General features: G+C 32.2%; 2 protein-coding genes across 2 annotated transcripts; one reads left to right on the plus strand and one right to left on the minus strand.

The window, feature by feature from the left end:
• Window positions 1-12,378: 12,378 nt before the first annotated feature.
• On the plus strand, window positions 12,379-14,896 carry LOC110804477 (uncharacterized). The gene is made up of 3 exons (XM_022010075.2): window positions 12,379-12,523; window positions 12,826-13,009; window positions 14,394-14,896. Exons 2-3 carry the CDS (start codon window positions 12,851-12,853, stop codon window positions 14,787-14,789), a joined length of 555 nt encoding a protein of 184 aa, XP_021865767.2. The 5' UTR covers window positions 12,379-12,523; window positions 12,826-12,850; the 3' UTR covers window positions 14,790-14,896.
• Window positions 14,897-15,179: 283 nt separating this feature from the next.
• Window positions 15,180-17,882, minus strand: LOC110804463 (signal recognition particle 9 kDa protein). Its single transcript, XM_022010055.2, has 4 exons — window positions 17,708-17,882; window positions 17,521-17,589; window positions 15,941-16,034; window positions 15,180-15,575 (listed from the first exon to the last, which is right to left on the minus strand). The coding sequence occupies exons 1-4, from the start codon at window positions 17,777-17,779 to the stop codon at window positions 15,499-15,501; spliced, it is 312 nt and encodes a 103-aa protein (XP_021865747.1). The 5' UTR covers window positions 17,780-17,882; the 3' UTR covers window positions 15,180-15,498.
• Window positions 17,883-19,318: the final 1,436 nt, after the last annotated feature.

Genomic DNA, 19,318 nt, shown 5'->3' on the forward strand with positions numbered 1-19,318 from the left:
ATGAAGCAAAAGCCATTACAAGTTTCTACGCACCTGTTTAACTTCAATTCCCCTTAAGCCCTATTCTATAGGGCTGAATTGAATTGAATTGAACTAAACTGAATTGAACTAAACTGAACTGAACTGAACTGAACTTAACTTAACAAAATATATTACCGAAATAAATAATAAATAATAAATAATAAATACTACCTCCGTTCCTAAATGATCTTTACGGTTACTATTTGCACGGTAATTAAGGAATTTTGGTGAACATGTGATGGTGGGGTAATAAATGGAAAATGAGTGGCTATAAATTGTCCAACAATGTGAGTGGGTGGAAACTAATATTAAAGTATTGTGAGTGGGTAAGTTATGGTGGGCCAAATAAGAGTAAAAATTGAATAAAGTAAGAGTGTAAAGAACTTTCAGAAACGGACTAAAACGGAAAGCGTAAAGAACTTTTAGGAACGGATGTAGTAATAAATAAATAAAAAATAAATAAAAAAATAAAAAATAAAAAATAAAAAATAATAATAAATAATGTTAACTAATGACTAAATAATAATTATTAATTAATAACTAAATAACTATATAATAAATAATAAAAATAATAATAATAATAATAATCTGTAATTAATTACTCAATAATTACATTAAATGATAAATATTAATAATAATAATTCATATTTAATAACTAAATAATTAATAACTAATAATCCGTAACTAATTAATAAATAATAAATTATATTAATTATTAATAAATAATTAGTTATAAATAATAATAATAATAAGTAATATAATTATATAAATATAAATAATAAGTAATACAATAATATAAATAATAATATAAGTAATATTAATGATAATAATAATAATAATAATTATTATTATTATTATTATATTAAATTGAATTGAATTAAACTGAATTGAACTTAATGCTCCTGAACTGAACTGAACTGAACTAAACTGAACTGAGTTGAACTGAACTGAACTGAACTGAATTGCCAAATAAGTCCTGAAACTGAAATTAAGCCAAAAAAAAAAACAGGGCCTTAAACTCCTTCTTCTCAACATTATAAAATAAAAATTCACCATCTATTTAATTACTTTGCTTGTACCACACATATACGAAAACTACACATCAAGACGAATCACATAATATCTCATACGAAGTATGAGCTTTTTATTTTTATTTTTTTATTAAAGCATATAAGATCCATAAACAATGCAATGTATCTACTGTACTTGTATAAATATTCCAAACATGCAATTAAGATTTAAGAGCAAGTTAAACAAACGATCGAGAGCAAAAGGAGTAAGCTAGATATATTCCGTACGACCGTACCAACTGAAAACCAGACTATTAATTAATTAGGAATTGAATTATATTACTTGTACTTTTTAATAAAAATGTTTTTGTTTAACTTATGTGTTACACTGGAGCAGTTTACCTATAACTTTGACTGCTTAACCAAGTAACCAATAACATTTCCCTACATAATCTATTAATTAATTAAAATGGATCCAATATATATTTATATATAATTATGAAGCAAACTAAAGGTAGCTAGCTAGCTTAATTCCCCATGGAAATCCCTATGATCGATCAAGAGTTGTTAGGCAAAGCAGTTGTTTTCAGTGCCTTGGGTTTGGGTGTGGTGGTGTTACCGTCGTTATTGGTATGGAGGTTGTTATGGTGGCGAGAAGGCCGCCTCCCCGCCACCACGTATCGAGCCAAGCCAAATACTAAAGATGCTCCATTTTGCTTGGTGTGCCTCAATGGGGTGACTCAAGGAGAGAGAGTACGGATACTACCAAAATGCAAGCATTGCTACCATGTAGACTGCATCGATGCATGGTTTAAGTACAACTCTACGTGCCCTACTTGTAGGGATCAAGTTATCCCTGCTCCTCTTCTTCATCATCAACAACAACAACAACAAATATTTATTAGGAAGAGAAATATTGTTGTTTCTATGTTATTAGTTATTGAACATTTGTCTACCAAATTCGGCTATCCTCTTGATTTTGGGATGACTATACTCTACTTTTAGAGATCCATATTTGATATTTCTGTTAATATACAACCAATTAAGAATAGACTTACGGTGTGTTTGGATTCACAAGTTGAGAAAACAATATTGCAGGTTTCTAATTAGGAATTACTTTTTGTTTATATTATTACCAAGTACGTAGTACTACGTATTATTTTTAACATTCAATCAAACGAACATGAAAACAACTACGTACTAGAAAACTAAAAAGTGAATTAAAGTGAGAACCTAATAAAGTTGCATCTTATGACATGCAATCTTTTTGTAAGTTGCCATGGCTTCCATGAAAAATCCGTGTTTGGTCCCCCCATGGCTTTCATGCATTTTTCCGTGCTTGGTTTTTACCTCGACGGAAATTCATGCGACGTAGGGGGTTGCATTTTCCGACTAAGTGATGGGGTGTTGCCGTGTTGGTGATATTGTGAGCAAAACTGATGAGTTGTGGTGGCTTTGTCAGCTCAAGTGACAGAGAGAGGTGGTGGCTCCACCTCCGTCTATCTTTACTTACGTTTTTCGGCGCATAATGGTAGTACACTTACGTTTTCCAGCAAAAAATGGTACTCCCTTCGTATTTATTTAAGATATACACTTGGTCGGACACGGATATTAAGAGGAAGAATTTAATGAAATAAAGAAATAAAATAAGTGGGGTTTGGTAGATATTTTAATAAGTAAAACAAGTGGGGACCATGTCATTTTAGGAGGTGGGGTGTAGTTATGAAGTTATTGGTGGGACATAGGATATATTAGATGGATTATTTAATTAGATGGTGGGGTTGATAAGTTACTAAAAATGACAAGTGTATCTCTTAAATAAATACGGCTGAAAAAGGCAAGTGTATCCCTTAAATAAATACGAAGGGAGTAGTAGCCAAAGGAGCGAAAGGGTTTGCCAACAGAATTATTAAAAAAAAAAGTTCTCCGGAATTTTCGACTGGCGGCGAGAAGATGGATCAACCTGTCGGAAGGGGAGGGGAGGGGTGAGAGATGGGTGAAAAAAAAGAGGGGTAATATTTTCATAAGGGTAAATGTGTCATTTCATGTTTAAAATGTGAGCGATTTTAGTTTACGCAGACATCAAATAGTGATACACAAGCAATCATCAAGCTAATAAGAAAAGAGATTTATAAAATTCAAGTGCCACATAATTGTGAATTTGGTTCTAATTTTTTTTGGTTGATATGAAACAGGAACATATACATATTTTTTCAAATACAGTGAAGATGTATACGGAGTATATATTTTTTAGGATTAATAAGAGTTTATGTGAAGTATTCTATACTTTTACACAAATGATCGTTTATATCCGGTGTATAATAAATATTGTAAGCGGGTGTAAAGTTACCCAAAATATTTAAAAGTTAGAGTAAATATTTTAAAAGTTATTAATTTTTTATTGATAAATTTTTTCTTTTTAATAAAAAAATTTCCTTCAAAATTACTTATAATGTATTAAGTTAACCATGTACTCCGTAACATTTTAAAAAGTTAATCCATAAAAAATTCTTCATATACATATAACAAAAAAAGTTAATCAAAATATTTTAAAAGTTACCAAAAACTGGTAAAAGTTAAGAGATGTGCAAAATTTATTATACACCGGATTCGTACAAGACCTATTAAAACTTTTACACTATTGTGAGCTTGGTTGTAACTCTTCTAGTTGATACGTCATCGACACTAGCTGTGGTATAATATTTCACGGTGGTTATAATAGAGGTCGACCTGACAAGGTCTAAGTTTTTCTATTGAAACATATTTTCATACGGAGTATAAGAGGACTCATGAAGTCAATTTAGTAAGTGTACTTTTGATGTGCTCCTATAAAATATTCTATTATACCCTCGCTCACAATTGAATTAATAATAAATTCTTGCCTTAAATTAAATCAAGAATAATTATATCATAATACCAACTTGGAAACAAATTAAATAAATTCAATCGTCTCTATGATTATTGCAATTATAATTTATGATTAAGCTAAATTTGGGGATAATAACAGTTAACCCATAATTCGCGTCAATCACCTCTTAAAAGCCAAAAATAAGTAGCATTTGTTTACTATATAAATTTAACCCCTTTCCCATCCTTATCACTCAAAACAAATAGTATATATTTCGCTCTCCCTTTATGTGATCACTAATGTATGACCATGTTAGAGCATTATATATTATCTCTATTCTATAATAGAGCTCTTGAAGTCATTTCGTAAATGCTCTTTTGGTATCCCCTATAAAATAGTCTAAAATACCCTTCATATATAACTTCATCACCAAATTGAATTAGTTAAAAAAGTTGAATGTTTTATGACTTTGAATTTAATTAATTTAAAATCGATTATTTAACGCAAATCACCAATTAAAAAAGTCTAATGCAAATCAAGGATTGAATCATGTAATCTCTAAAAAAGACATAAAAGAAAATTAGTCAATTAATACTATTTACCAATTTTATTAACATTAATAGTAAAATAAATAAAAAAGTATAAAAGAAAAATATTTAGTCAATTAGATTTAATCGCAACAGACAAACAATCAAAAATTTAAAAAAAAAAGTCATAATCAAACATTTAATCATAACCAAATATACTCCTTATTTTTCATGTAATATTCTTTTCCTTTCAAGTACTTTATTATGTCACATTTTTGTATTGTCAGAAATCAATCATATTTTAATTTAAAATTTGTAAACAAAATTTAATAAAAGAAAAATACTCTGTAATAAAAATACATCCCCTATGATTGATGTCTACTTTTTTTGTAGAGAAAGTTTGCAAATATTTTTTTCTACAAAACTTAATTTTGTTTTTTATATATATCTGCACGCATCGCGTGCATATAAGACTAGTTTTAGCATATTGCAGCGTAAATCAATAATTTAATTGAAAGTTAAGAACTTACTCTTCCCATCTCATATTACTCGTTAGCCTTTTTTTCCATTTGTCCCATATTATTTGTTATACTTCCAAATTATGAATGGTATCACTATTAATAAATTGCCTCTTTCATCCCACTAACAAAAGTTTGGTCCTCACACTCTCTCTCGTTCAATTAAAAAAAATACGGAGTACCTAACTCTTATCCATTTACTTTTTCAATAAAATAACAATTCATAACCAAAGAACCACTTATCAGCTAAAACTTTGTGCAAAGGTAAGAGTAATGTAACGAGTAATGTGGGACGGGGGGATTACTTTTTATTTTTTTGTTACCTTACTTCCATTATCGATAACGTTTAGTTCTTTATGTCTAACATGTGATCGGTAGATGTTATTTCATGATCACGGGCTCACGTTCCATTTAAAAAAAGGCCATCACACATTCATCTAAATACTAAAGGGTCACATCGAGCTCTATCTTTCCCTAAAAAAAAAATTAAAAAAATATTAAAGGGTCACATCATTTTTGAGGTATTCAATTCTTCCCACACTGATTCTCTCTCTATATATACTTTATCTCTCTAACTAGCAACCGACTTGAGCATCGGAGAAGGTATCTCGGGAACAATCCTCCAAAGTAGCCTATTTTGTTAATTTTATAGGTTACGAGTCACCCAAGAATAAAAAATCGGTCGCCTATTCGGACGACATTGCCACTCAACTTACTACATATAATTTCTACGCAAAAACAAGAGTTGTTGCAGATTCGCATAAGTGTTCTAGAACATGATAAACGATCATATATCTAACTAGTGTTGGATTGGCTTATAGATTTCTGTAGAGATTAAGTTTTTCTACTACGTACGATTTTGGAATATCTGAGGTTTCTACTTTTGACTTTGTAGGCAGATTGTCACTTAATTACCTAACTGCTTTTCGAAAAACAAGGTCCATATTTTGGAATTTAGGTAATGGCATTTTCTAGGGTCACCTTTCCATCAATTGAGATTTGAGGTGTACGGAGTAGTTGTTATTTGCAAAAGCCAAAAGGGAATCAATTGGAAATAAAATTGAATTGAAATGACACCATGATGGATGTCTATGTAAGACTTGTTCGGTTTAGGTAATTGATTTTGGGGAATTGATGGACACTTCAGCGTAGCTTAGACTCATTTGAGCGTTCTTGCTTGCTATTTTTAGAACAATTATTTCATGAAATAATCTCGAGGTTTCATAAAATTCATTAAATAACCCAATATTTTCAGAAATACATAAAAAATAATCACGTGATTTGCGAAAATGTACCAAATGTATGTACTTATGGACTAACGGACGTTAGCTCCGTTTCCGTTAGTCAATAAGCCACCAACCCAATAAATTAAACTACTGACCCACTAAATTAAACTACGGTGCATGATTATTAAAATCGCGATTCAAATCGTATAATCTTACGTTCTAAGATTCAAATACGGTCTTACGATTCGATTTACAATTCTACACAATTCTACATGCATTTTTTTCTTTACTAGCGAAAACCATGTAAATTTTAATTACTCTAAAAAAGTTATTAATAGATAAATATTGTTAATTATTGATTATTTAGCTAGTAAATAATTATATATTTCAATTTTTAAGTTTTCCACCTATAATATAAGCACTTTCAAAGAATTTGAGAATAAAATATCGATTATACTTGTTCTGCGATTCGATTTTACGATTTGATTCTAAGAGTCCTTTATGATTCAAAGTAGAATGACAATTTTTTTGCTACAAAGTATCAAGAAATAAATTAAACCCCACCCTTTAATTTTTTTGCTACCTTCTCTTCCTCTCTCCGACCACCTTCGCTTCTTCCTCCTCTCTCCCGCCACCTTCCCTTCTCCCCCCTCTCTTTAATCATATCGCCTAGCCCTGACACCACCATCCCAACCAGTCAACCACCCAATCAAAACCTCAAAAACAAATTAAGTCTTTTAGTTAATAAGGGCATTTGATATGTTTTCGCAAATCTCAGGGGTATTTGGTGAATTTCTAAAAATATAAGGGTATTTCATAAATTCTTTGTAAAACCTTAGGGTCATTTTAAAAAAATAACCCTTTTTAGAAGTTTAAAATTAATAGTTTGACCATTAAAATTGAAATATCAAATTAACTTGGCCAAAAAAATATGCTTGAGAAAAATCTTAGAAAATGAGGAAAAAAAGACTTGAGTTGGTGTGAGATACAATAAGGTAAGAAATAAAATGAGAACGGTAAAGATACTTGTGGGTCGGGTCGGGCTTCATATCGTGGGCCTGAATGGACCCAACACACTCTGCATCGGCCCAGGTCGTACCAGGCCGAAAGTTTCAAAATAGGACACGGGCGCTCGTCCCGGGTCGGGTCGGACCGTTATATATACCTAAGCATAATTTTATTAGATTTAGCATGTTTTTTCGTGCTAGGTTGGATCGGGCCTCGTGTCGACCCAACATATAACCATCTTTAGTGAACGGTGCTTGTACTATCTATACTAATATATTAAAAGGCGTTCTTAAGAATGTATACGTGTCACGCATACCTCTCCTCATTACGCCACATCACCACTAATTAGCATCATGACATGTCATTACAACCAAAAACATGTAACAAGGATTGAACACCAGACCTCTTTGTTAAAAGTTACACTTCCTACCATCTTAGCAAACCACAACTTATGTTATATCTTTCTATATAAACATATTTTTTCTTTTGACGTTAAATAATACATTAAATAAAAGTGAATGCAAAAAAAAAGGACTGATTACTTAATTTATAAATGTACAGTTATTACTTTTCTAGCTTAAGCCTCAAAAACAAAAAAAAACAAAAAATGGTGCAATAAATCAACTAATTATGAAGAAAAGTATCTAACTTTGTTTTGATTTTCGAATGTGGGATTTCATATTTGGGAAGTTTGTTGATCGGCCACTGTACTAATCTTGTGTCACCACCGTAATTTGATGTCATTTGATGTCGACGACGACTCCATCTATATGTGCACATATTTACAAAATAAATAAACTCGAATAAAAGTAAGAAACCGGGGCAACGCCCGGGCCACACACTAGTTATTACAATTCAAAATTGTAGTTCACCCCTTTGTGGTCCCAACAACTTCAATCAACCATTTTTTATTCGGATTTTTCATGAAATACCCCCGACTTTTAGCATAATTCACCAAAGGCCCATCATGTTTCAGAAATACATAAAATGTCATCCACAATTCGTATAATACCATTAAATGTCCTTGGAGTTAACGGATGTTAAGTCGCCGTTATCATGAGTTTACGATTACACCCTTATTTTCTCTTTGGGTGCCATTACCCATCCCGGATCAACTCATTCTTGTGTTTGTTGTTATCTTTCAACTACTTCTCTCTCCCATGTTCTTCCTCTTTTAATTGTGTGTGTATTTTGGTAATTATTTTCCCCCGTTCTTGGTTGTTTGTGTTTAAGATATGGGTTCTTGGTTGTTCTTTGTACACAATAATCGGTATTTTCACTCTAATTTTTCTCTTTATTTCTGGGTTTTCTCTGGGTTCGTTTTTATTTCCTATCATTTTTCGTGTTAAAATCTAGGTCGTTGTTAAAATCTGGGTTCTGGGTTGGTGTTAAAATCTAGGTTCTGGGTTCGTGTTCAAATCTTTCGTCTTTGATATGGGTTCGTGTTTATCATGGTTCATTTTTTATCTGGGTTCGTGTTTAGGTGATTGGGTGTGTAATTGGGTTTTTCATGTACGCTCGGCAATTGGGTTTTCTGGGTTCATCAAATACTGTAAATGTATGCTTCATCAAATATCTGGGTTCGTGTTTGTTTAATTGGGTTTTCAAGGTGATTGGGTGTGTTACTAACTTTTTTTTAATTGCAGAGGTACATTACATCATTATCAATTTTTGGAGTTGTTGGTTCATACATTTGATCAATTCAGATTAAAGAGAATCAATCCACGAGAATTTAGTCGAATCTAATTCACATTGTCGAAATTAATTAATTCGCAATCAAAAGTAAATTTCGCGAGTTTATACGCATTGTGAAGATGATATCCCGTACAATGGGCTTTATCATTGTTCATAAAGGTTGATTTAGGGAATAATATGTACTACAATCCCGTAGTATATATTTATAACCGCAATCACATCGGAAGTTGTTGATAAATAAAGAAATTTTATAGGTCGGTTTTTCTATGTTATCTTTTTCCTTAATAATCACGATTTTAGTCAATGCGCACTATATTTTGGAACGGGGGAAGTAGTATACAATAACTATATATCTGTCGTCAAAAGTATGAGCCTTTCATTGTTTTTGAAAGAAAACTCATGACAAAAAATCTTATGAAATTAACAAAATAATTGTTCAACTACGTACATAAACCATTCATAAAAGGGTACTCCCTCCGTCACTTAATACTCGCACCGGTTTGACCGGTGCGGAGTTTAAGACACTTGAATTGACTTATTAATTTAATGGGTGTTAATTGATAGTGATGTATTTTTTTTTAATATAGTTAGTAGGAAATGTGTAAGGGGTGGGGAGTGGTGAGTGGAGTGAATTTTCAAATGATTTTTTTGTAGGGAGTATGGTGTAGGTGGGTTAGAGCATCTCTAATGGTAAGTCAATTTGACAATTAGCTTGTTATGCCACATAAGATTTCAAGCTATTTCATTGTCTAGCTAGTTTGTGTTCCAATGGCTAGCAACTAGCTTGTTATTTAAATTGGTCTCACTTGTCCCATTTGTCAATTAATAATTTGGCAACTTTTGGAGCTAGTTGTCAAGCAAATTAGCTTGTTTAAGCTAATTTGCTTGGCCAAGCTAATTTGCTTGGCCAAGCTAATTTATTACTTTTATTCCAATGGTGTAGCTACTAGCTTGAAACTTTAATAAATTTCAAGCTAGTCCCTAGCTATAACCATTGGAGATGCTCTTAGTAGGTAAGTGCGAGAAATAATATAATATTTGTAAATATTTCCATTTATAGAAGCGGTGCAAGTATTAAGGGACGGTCCGAAAAGGAAAGCGGTGCGAGTATTAAGGGACGGAGGGAGTATTCAAACACAAAATCTAGGGTATTTGGTGAAATAAGTATTAAATGGGGGTATTTAGTGAATGTGAAACTTGGCTAACGGAGGACTAACATCGCGTCATTAGTAAGGGTGTCTTGGGTATTAAGTAATTTATGAGGGACATTTTATGTATTTCTGAAACTTGATGGGCGTTTGGTGAATTATGCTAAAATTCGGGGGTATTTCATGAAAAATGTAAATCAAGTGTTAAAAATTGGGTTCAACAAAATCTATTATATTATATCTATTACTATATACTAAAAGAGACACCAGGAATGACACGTGTCAATTTCTGGTGCGATTTTTTTCCGCCAAAAACCACTTTCCCAAAAAAGTGTATCTGTTTTGTTTTATTTTTATTCTCTACCTTTTTTTATATAAACTATTTATGTATGAAAAAAAAAACTAATTTATAAATTATGGTAATAATAAATACGACGTAATAATAATTATTCTGAATTGTTATATTTTGCTATATTAATAATGGAAAATATATCACTCAATATTTTGGTCAAATTATCATATTAGCATTTTAAATATGCATATTAGATGAATAAATTTAAACAAGTATGTTAAAAATGTATTGTGAAAAAAATTATCAAAATCCGTGCGTGCACGGGATCTAATCTAGTATTATACTAAAAGAGACACCGACACCAGAAATGACACGTGTTATTTCCTGGTGCGATTTTTTCCCGCCCTAAATTATTTTCTTGAGTTTTAAAATTAGCACCACAAAGTATCCGATGACAAGATTCCAGTGTATGTAAATTGGTAATAAGTTTATTACGGAATACATGCACTCAAATTGGTAATAATTTAATTACGAATATTTGCACTCAAATTGGTTAAGAATTGGTTATTACGAAATATATGCACTCTAATTGGTAATAATTTTATTATGAATATACTCCATTTAAAATGACTAGAATTTCTGTAAAAAAAAAAATTGACGAGTAGTTTAATTGATAGAGAATCGTAATCTATGGTTATGGTTATGGAAATTACATATGAAATTGGTGTAAACAAAAAAAAAATTGACCAATAGTTTAATTGATAGAGAAACGTAATCTATGGTTATAGTTATGAAAATTATCTATTGACTATGAAAATTCATGGTTATAAAAATATTTGACCAAAATTTAATTGAAATAGACTCCAAATATATGGCAATAACAAATTGCACTGTACATGTTTATATAGGCTGACAGAAACGAATTAGAATCTTTTACAAGAATTATATACATAAAATAAAAGTAGATCTTTGACATATAAACCAAACATTTTGGTATAATACATAATCTGCCAACTCCATTTTTGAAATTAACGCCTATCACAAAAAGGGAAAAATATATTTGATATTTTTAGATTAAAAAAAAAATCTTTGAGAATATCTTCATAACCCTAAACTTATGCATTACAAAAACCACGAAGGTATAACATTAAAAAAACCACGTACAGCTAAATTGCTCATATTATTCTTAAATTTATTAGAGCTTTTAAACACACCAATTAGAAACTAAGACAAATATTAACCAGTCATTCTCTCTTGATTAGTTTTCTTAAAGGCTTTGATAACTTGGTGCCTACTAAGCTCATTACATACAAGATACCACCAAACATCAAACATCAAACATGTCCACTTCTTTTTCTTTCTTAATAATATCCGCTATTTACTTTTTAACGATCTCCTTTAAAAAATAAACATTGATGGTATTGAAAAATAGGTTCTTACGAATGTATTTTTGAAAAGATACATACCTTCTCAATTATTTTGGATTACCATGTGTGTAGTGGCACGGGTCTGAAACTAGTAACCTATAAACACGTAACCCAATTAAATATCTGGTCTAGAAAATAGGGTATTGTAATTGATATGTTTATCAGATCATATACCATATCCGAAAACTTGAATAGAGGGTACGGGTATAGTTATATACGGATATCATTCAATACTAAATTAAAATAGGTACTAGTACCTGATAGCAGTCTGATAAGTTTGTTTTATTCATTTTACCAACTTAAGTATCTTTATTGAAACACTAAACTCCTAAAATTGCACTTATCACTTTACAATTAGAGTAAATAATAATATTTTCTAATTTCCTTAACAATCGATGATAAAACTAGATTTTATTGGGAATTTTTTTTTTTAATAAATTAATTCAGACATAGATAAAATTTATTTAGTCTAATCCGTAAGTTGCATGAGAACTAACCTACTTATACCTGATGATAACTTATCTGAACTTATCTAATTTTATTGCGCCCGAAACTTTTTTTTAATATGTGAACGAAATGCTTTTTTTTTTGTTAAAAAAAACCTTAATTTCAAAAAAGAAAAAAAAAAGAAAAGAAAAAGGTGGTGAATGGGGCCGAAGCGATCCAAACCGAACCCAGCAGTCTAACCATTTATAAACCCAACAACTTTATCTACAGAAGCTTTAGAAATTAGAACAAACTGCAGCAAATGACACTTCTCCCGAGTCTCGTATGAGTATACGTATATTGCAACTTCATCTCTGGTTAGTGTATTTTCTCTCTCTTACTTGTTCATTTTCTGTTTTCTTTCTTTAATCTTATACTGAACTAATGTTTCTGTTATCGAAATACTGTAATTTGTTCCCAATTTAGACCAATTTTGCGTTTTAATTCTATTGCTTATCATGTTCAGTCAGTTCATTGATAAATTAATTGAAAGAAACTGAAGTAATTATAGTTTTGGATGATTTCCTGCTCATTTGGGGGAGGGGGAAGTAAGTTTTAATTTGAGTGAATTTTATTTTCGGTAGAAATACTTGAATCAAAATCTGTATTGAAATTACAGGAATTTCCTATAAATCTGAAAGAGGATGGCTTGTAGTATATCGGCTAGTACATTTCTCATATCTTCAGACTTTTTTCGACCTCGAATCAACAAACCCACTTCGTTATCATGGTCTTCTTCCATGCCTCAATTGAATCTCTCACTCAATTCCAGAACTAATTTGTCAAATTCCACTCCCAAACAGGTACTATTTACTGCTTCATTGTCCAACATTTATGTATGCGTCGTCTTTTATCGGAGTATTACTTTCGTCTAGATTTGGTTGTCAAATTGATTCCGGACGAAGGGAGTATGTTTACCCATCTGTTGTGCTTCGGTTTCTACTTTCAATTTAAAATGCTGTGTTGGGACTATTGAAATTGATAGTTAGTGCTTGCTACATTTTGTGTCAAAATAATTGGCAACATTTGAAATTTGGGGATAAAAGTGCCGCGTTCTATTCACCTGATTTCCAATTATTTTTCCTGAAGTTATCTTATCTGAACTTATCTGAACTTGTCTAAACTTATTAGAACTTATCAAAACTTATTTTAGTTATAAATTGTATTTGGCCAACCTTATTTTTCCTGAACTTATCTTATCTGAACTTATCTGAACTTGACTGAACTTATCTGAACTTATTTTTCCTGAAATAAGTGGAAATAAGGTGAACAGAACAAGCTATTTTTGATGTGAAATTGTGAAGTATTTCGTTTAGGAAGTAAATTATTATGAGATTATCATTATACGGTTTTTATCATGATATGAATTAAGCAGTAACAACATTTATAAGATTGGACAACAAAAATTAAATGTGGCTTCTTGTATAAAGACGAGGAAGTATTTCAAGAAGTATGTTTGACAATGTTGTGTACAATTTCATTGTACTTGTTGCCTTTGTTGGTCTAAAACGATATATATTGTGTCACACGAAATGAGATCACGTTTCTTCATCCATCCAAGCATGCTTCATTGCTCCATATGAAACTCTTAGGAGGAGGCTTGTCATTTTGATTCTTTTGCAATATAGGTACTCTGTTGGCTTTTCTGCAGTCATCATTCAGGTGGTTGTGCAATGTGTCTGGTTGAGATGGTTGTGCTAGTCTAGTTGTGAAAAAAGTGAGCTTATTACTATTGTGTTTAGGCGAAAGCAATGTTCTTTCTTTCCACACTTCATGTGAGATATGATCATCTTTTGATGTCAATGATAAGTACAACTGTTTGTACTTGTATGTAATTAAATCAGAATGACCAATTTGGTGCATTACTCTCTAATAGCAAAAATTTAAACAATCATGGCTAAATGAAAAAAAAGTCCTTTTGCCTAGTTCTTTAGGGAACATTACGGGGAGTGAAATGCCTTATATACCTTTAAGGAGTAGCTGTGGTCGGAGACTTGGAGTTGGGGTAGAGCTCTGTTGATATTGCACATCTTTGCACCGTGCTATTAGCCAGACTGAAATGTATTTAGGAGTCGAATAGATGGTTTAGCTGGGATCGATATATTCTTATGCGCATTAGTCTATACATCGAAAGCCATGTCTGTTGCAATTGTACTGGCTGATCTGAATTTGAGTTTATACATGTAGGACTTTGTTGTTCAAGCAGCCTGGACCAGGAGATCTCGAGGAGAACCAAAGAAAAGCGGAAGGAAATCATGGAAACAACGGACTGATATGTACTTGAGACCTTTTCTGCTGAATGTTTACTTCTCAAAGAGGTTCATACAAGCCAAAGTGATGCACCGTGGAACCAGCAAAGTGATATCTGTTGCCACCACAAATTCTAAGGATTTAAGAACTACCTTGCCATCTCTTCTTGATACTAATGCTTGTAGAGTCGTGGGCAAGCTAATAGCTGAACGATCAAAAGAAGCCGATGTATATGCCATGGCCTATGAGCCTAGGAAAGATGAGCGGATTGAGGGTAAACTTGGTATTATCCTGGATACCATCAAAGAAAACGGGATCATTTTTGTAGACTAATTTTACCACATTTTCTAGCTATGGTGTTGTCTGAAATTATGAGCTTAATCTTTTCTTAATCATATTTTACATGTTTCAATCACAACATGAGTTTAATCTTTTCTTAATCTGACTTCAATTTCGGGCAAACATATTTTCTTAATCATATTATTGGAATGTGACTTGTTTTAGGGACGAAGTAGTCTCGGTAATGGATACTGATCAATTAGTGAAGTTGAGAAATAAAAGAGGCATCTGGCTTTTATAGTCAGTACGCAGAGTCACAGATGCAGATAGCTATATTTTGCTTGCAATCTTGAATCTCCTTTCCAAACTTCACTAAAATTTGATTCAACATGTTTCTGTATCACAATTTCATTGCTGATTAGTTGATGTCATTTAATAAACTGGTCAGGTGAAAAATATGCTACATACTACATACCCACCAACACAATGTGTTAATGCTCTTCACAAGTTGCATAAAGCAAAGAACCGAGCCATATTAGGCTGGGCTTTATACAGCATTCTTAGACGAACTTGCAAAGAAAAAGTCAGGCCTGAATCATTCTTTGTGAAAATTACTACTTGTCCATTGCCCTTGGCTAAAATAATATTGACATCATGACAAAATCTGTAAAGCAATGAAAAAATATCTGCGCAATAACTCGTGCTCCAGCAGTAACATGCCAATCCCAACCCCTAGTTTCTAGTCAAACATCAAAGCTGCAAGTCATTGTTTTCTTCCCCTTCCTTTCTTTGACGGTTGAGCCTCCATCTGTTCTTTCCCTGTGACTTCTGTAATATCCACTGCAGAAGAGGGACATGGAACTTTATATCAGAAAAATGTGACAAAAAATCCCAGCAAAAAATAAATCTGGCATGTTAAAATTCAGCTTCCTTCTAAATAGAGCTATACTTTTCTCTATCCTTGTTTTTTATCTATGCATATCCAACCCTTGGATTCAGTATGTACTATTATCCTTTTCTCTATCTACCCATATCCACCCCCACCTCCACCCCCACCATTAAAAGAAGTCCGTAGACAATGACAACAAAGAACTCGATTTGCAAGTAGCAACGTCTCCGGCTTATACATGAATAATCAAATCAAAACAGGCAGAGATGCATGCAATACCATTCCCTGTAGACATAAGGGCAGAAAAGACTGTTACCTTCAGGACCTCGAGCCATTAAAGCAAAGAATATATTGTTAAGCTTCTCCATCTTCTTTGCATCCTGTGCTTGGTCAGTCTTAAACTTGAGGCACTAAAGACAGATCACATAAGTAAAGACAAGGCTCAGAACAGGGATCCATAAACTATAACCAGCCACGATAAATGAACAAACACTTGAAGAATCAGGTTTACAATCACTAGTAAAAAACTACAGAGTAACATAAAGAAGCAAAAACCAAGACACTTTATGTTACTGAAAATACGAAGTAATTTAGTTCTCCCTAAATAATTGGTAATCAGTACTTAGGACATATTAGTTCTTCTTGAACTACTTTCTCCCTCTCCCACCCCCCTCCCTCCTTTTTCGTCCACTGTGGGTACTTCAAAATATTTCTAGTCTCGGTGGTGTGGCATCTACGTAAAAAAAACAAAAACTGAATTACCAAGACATCATGTGACACGTGTACATGGATACAACACTACAAGTGTAACTTTTGACACGCTTCTTACCAAATTTGTTAACTATAGCAATTAAGCTCCAAGGGCCAAAATCAAACATATTACGACAGCCATCAAATTTTAGATCACTGTTTGTGAATGATGCCCCTAAACTAGCTGATGCAAAATCAAAAGTAATCCTGTATTTAAAAGTGAGGTAAGTAACAGCAGACAACCACATTTTCTATAAAACATATAGTAAATCATCATAATTAAAGAACAATTACAACAACATCCGACTCTGTATGCTTTTGGAGAATATATTTGCATGCTCAAGCCATGCACTTCAAAGAAAGAAGTTCTACTTAATAGGTCAGACTCCCTACACAAAGAGTACTAAAAAATCAAACATAACCCAACAACTAGATTCGTTCTCAATATATCTTTCACTTCAACATATCAGGTACCTTAAAAAAATGACACCTTCACAAGACTTGATAAAATCCATCAAATTGCTACAACAACATTACCCTCAAACATCCTAAACCTACTTATATGCTTGATTTAAACACGTTAGACCTTCACAGTGATGTCCTTTTTTGGTATATAAATGATTGCAAGTCTAAAAAGGATTCAAACTATTCTTTTGCAACCGCTAAGCGGGAGTAGCATATTGCAGCAGAAAAATTACTTTTACCCTTACAAGAATCAAAACTATTGACTTTACCTAATGCCCACTATTTAGCACGAAATCTGGTTATGACCTTATATGTCATTATACAAATACAAAACAACTAACCGCTATACCATACTCCATAAGAATTGCTTAATTGCAAAAGCCTTTTACAGGAATCTACTATCTGCTGATCAAGTCCACTAATTATGTACTCATTTTCAATCAAGGTCCATACGAAATTTTCTTCCACCCACAACATTTTCTACAGATATAAATTCCATCATTTATACATTCAAATAGTTATCAGATAACCAAAATAATCCTTACTTCTCCATTTTCTTATAATAGAAATCACATAAAAACTTATATAATTCAAATCCAACAATTCCAGCACTAAAAACCAACTAATTGGAATCTAACATAGAAAAACACAAAAATCCGGCATGAAGAAATCGACTAATACCTGTTTGTTATCGGTGACTTTGAGAACTAATTTGCCATCACAGTGTCTGTATTTCATCAAATAACGAGTCTGCATTGAGCAGTGAATCGTAAATTCATAATCAACAACTCAACTTGCGGAATTCCAACAATGAAAAGCAATGCGATTAAAGAGATTAATAGATTTAATGATGAAGTGCAGGACTTACAGATTCGGGATCGGCGCGGAATAATTGGACGGATCTCTCCACGAATTCATCCCAGGAAGCAATGTAAACCATGGTAAAGTTAGAGAGAGAAAGAGGGAATTTTTGAGGGGTTTTATGATTTTCTCTGCAAGTCGTTTGCAGAGAAGACAGTAAACGCTTATGTTAGGCCTGGATTTTTGAGTTTTTGAAAGTACGGAGTTTTTTTTTTTTTTTTTTACAACATTTGGATCTTGGAAGTGTGCTGTTTAGTTAGTGGAAAATGGGAAATGGGTAAAGAGGTGGGGTTGGGGTAGAGCAAGAGTTGAATTTTTAATTATTTTTTGTATGGAATAGAGGGTATTTGGGTTGATAGGGGGAGTGAAAAATAATATAATATTGTTAGAATATTTCCAATTTTAGAAACAGGTCAAGTATTAAAAGACGGCCCAACAGGTCAAGTAATAAGGGACGGAGGGAGTAAAAGGAAAGCAAAAGGTCATGTATATGCACAAGTTATATATATAAAAAAAACTAACTAATTTTTTTTACCTTTTAACGTGTTTTATTAACTTTTCTATTATTGAAAGTTAATAGATAAACATTGTAAATGACTAATTTTATATCATATTAGTGATTTTGAAGAAAATTTTGTTATTAAAATAGAAAATTTTATCACTAAAAAATAGATAACTTTTAACTTTTTTTTTATATTTTATTTTATAAACAAACTAATTCATTGATAAAAAGTCATACGACATCTACATAATGATTTAAATCTAACATATACATAACAATCGAATCAAATAAAAACTTCCTTTCACCATAACTACGATCGTAATATATCAAACATACTGTATACCCTCTTTTATATCGTTGTGATTTACAGCCTTCATTGACGAGGGGGTCTATAGATCTGTTATAGCCGTGACAAATATGGTTTCTGTCTGATTCGTCTGATTGTAGTCGAAAGATTGACATCCTCTTCGATCCCGCATAAATCTTTACCAAAGAAATAACTTGAACTAAACTAAACATACAAAACTTAACTAAAAACAAACCCCCATAGGGGTACTTACTACACCGAAACAATCAAACCCACCATAGGGGTATTTACCACACTGAAACTATGTAGTTTTATTGAGATCTAACGCAAAAACACGACGGAAATGAAGGAGAAGGGGCGGAAATAACTAAATTTTCGAAGAAAATTGGCTATTTCCGACCTAGAAAACCCTAAATTTTGTAAACCATAAAAAAGAGAGAATAAAGGGAGAGAGGGGAGAAGCCCTGTACGTAAGATGGTCATGTAGATAACTTTTACCTAGATAAGAGTAACTTTTTAATCACTTGTAAATAAAAAAATTGTGAAAGGAAAGACAAACAAAAATTCAAACAAAAGGCAACGCTCGTACCCGCGGCCCAAAGTTAAGGAACTTGTGATCAAATTGGACACAAGTCACCCAATATAACATTTTTGGTTCTCCGTATCAACAAAGAGTTGTCAATTACCAATAAGGCACATCTGACTTGTATTGATACTACTTAGTAGTGTACTTGTTGATTAATACCATACTAATTTGTACCAATACCAAATATATGAGTATCAGTAGAGTCACATGCTTCCATTTTAGA

This window comes from Spinacia oleracea, chromosome 2, assembly GCF_020520425.1.
Source record: "Spinacia oleracea cultivar Varoflay chromosome 2, BTI_SOV_V1, whole genome shotgun sequence".
Classification (NCBI taxonomy): domain Eukaryota; kingdom Viridiplantae; phylum Streptophyta; class Magnoliopsida; order Caryophyllales; family Amaranthaceae; genus Spinacia; species Spinacia oleracea.

Excerpts from the sequence above, each read along its gene's own strand:
- LOC110804463 (XM_022010055.2), bottom strand. The coding sequence starts at position 17,779 with ATGGTTTACATTGCTTCCTGGGATGAATTCGTGGAGAGATCCGTCCAA. Across the intron at positions 17,590-17,707 it reads TCCGCGCCGATCCCGAATCT|ACTCGTTATTTGATGAAATA; the intron begins GTAAGTCCTGCA and ends TGCTCAATGCAG. Across the intron at positions 16,035-17,520 it reads AAGTCACCGATAACAAACAG|TGCCTCAAGTTTAAGACTGA; the intron begins GTATTAGTCGAT and ends ATCTGTCTTTAG.
- LOC110804477 (XM_022010075.2), top strand. The coding sequence starts at position 12,851 with ATGGCTTGTAGTATATCGGCTAGTACATTTCTCATATCTTCAGACTTT. Across the intron at positions 13,010-14,393 it reads CAAATTCCACTCCCAAACAG|GACTTTGTTGTTCAAGCAGC; the intron begins GTACTATTTACT and ends TTATACATGTAG.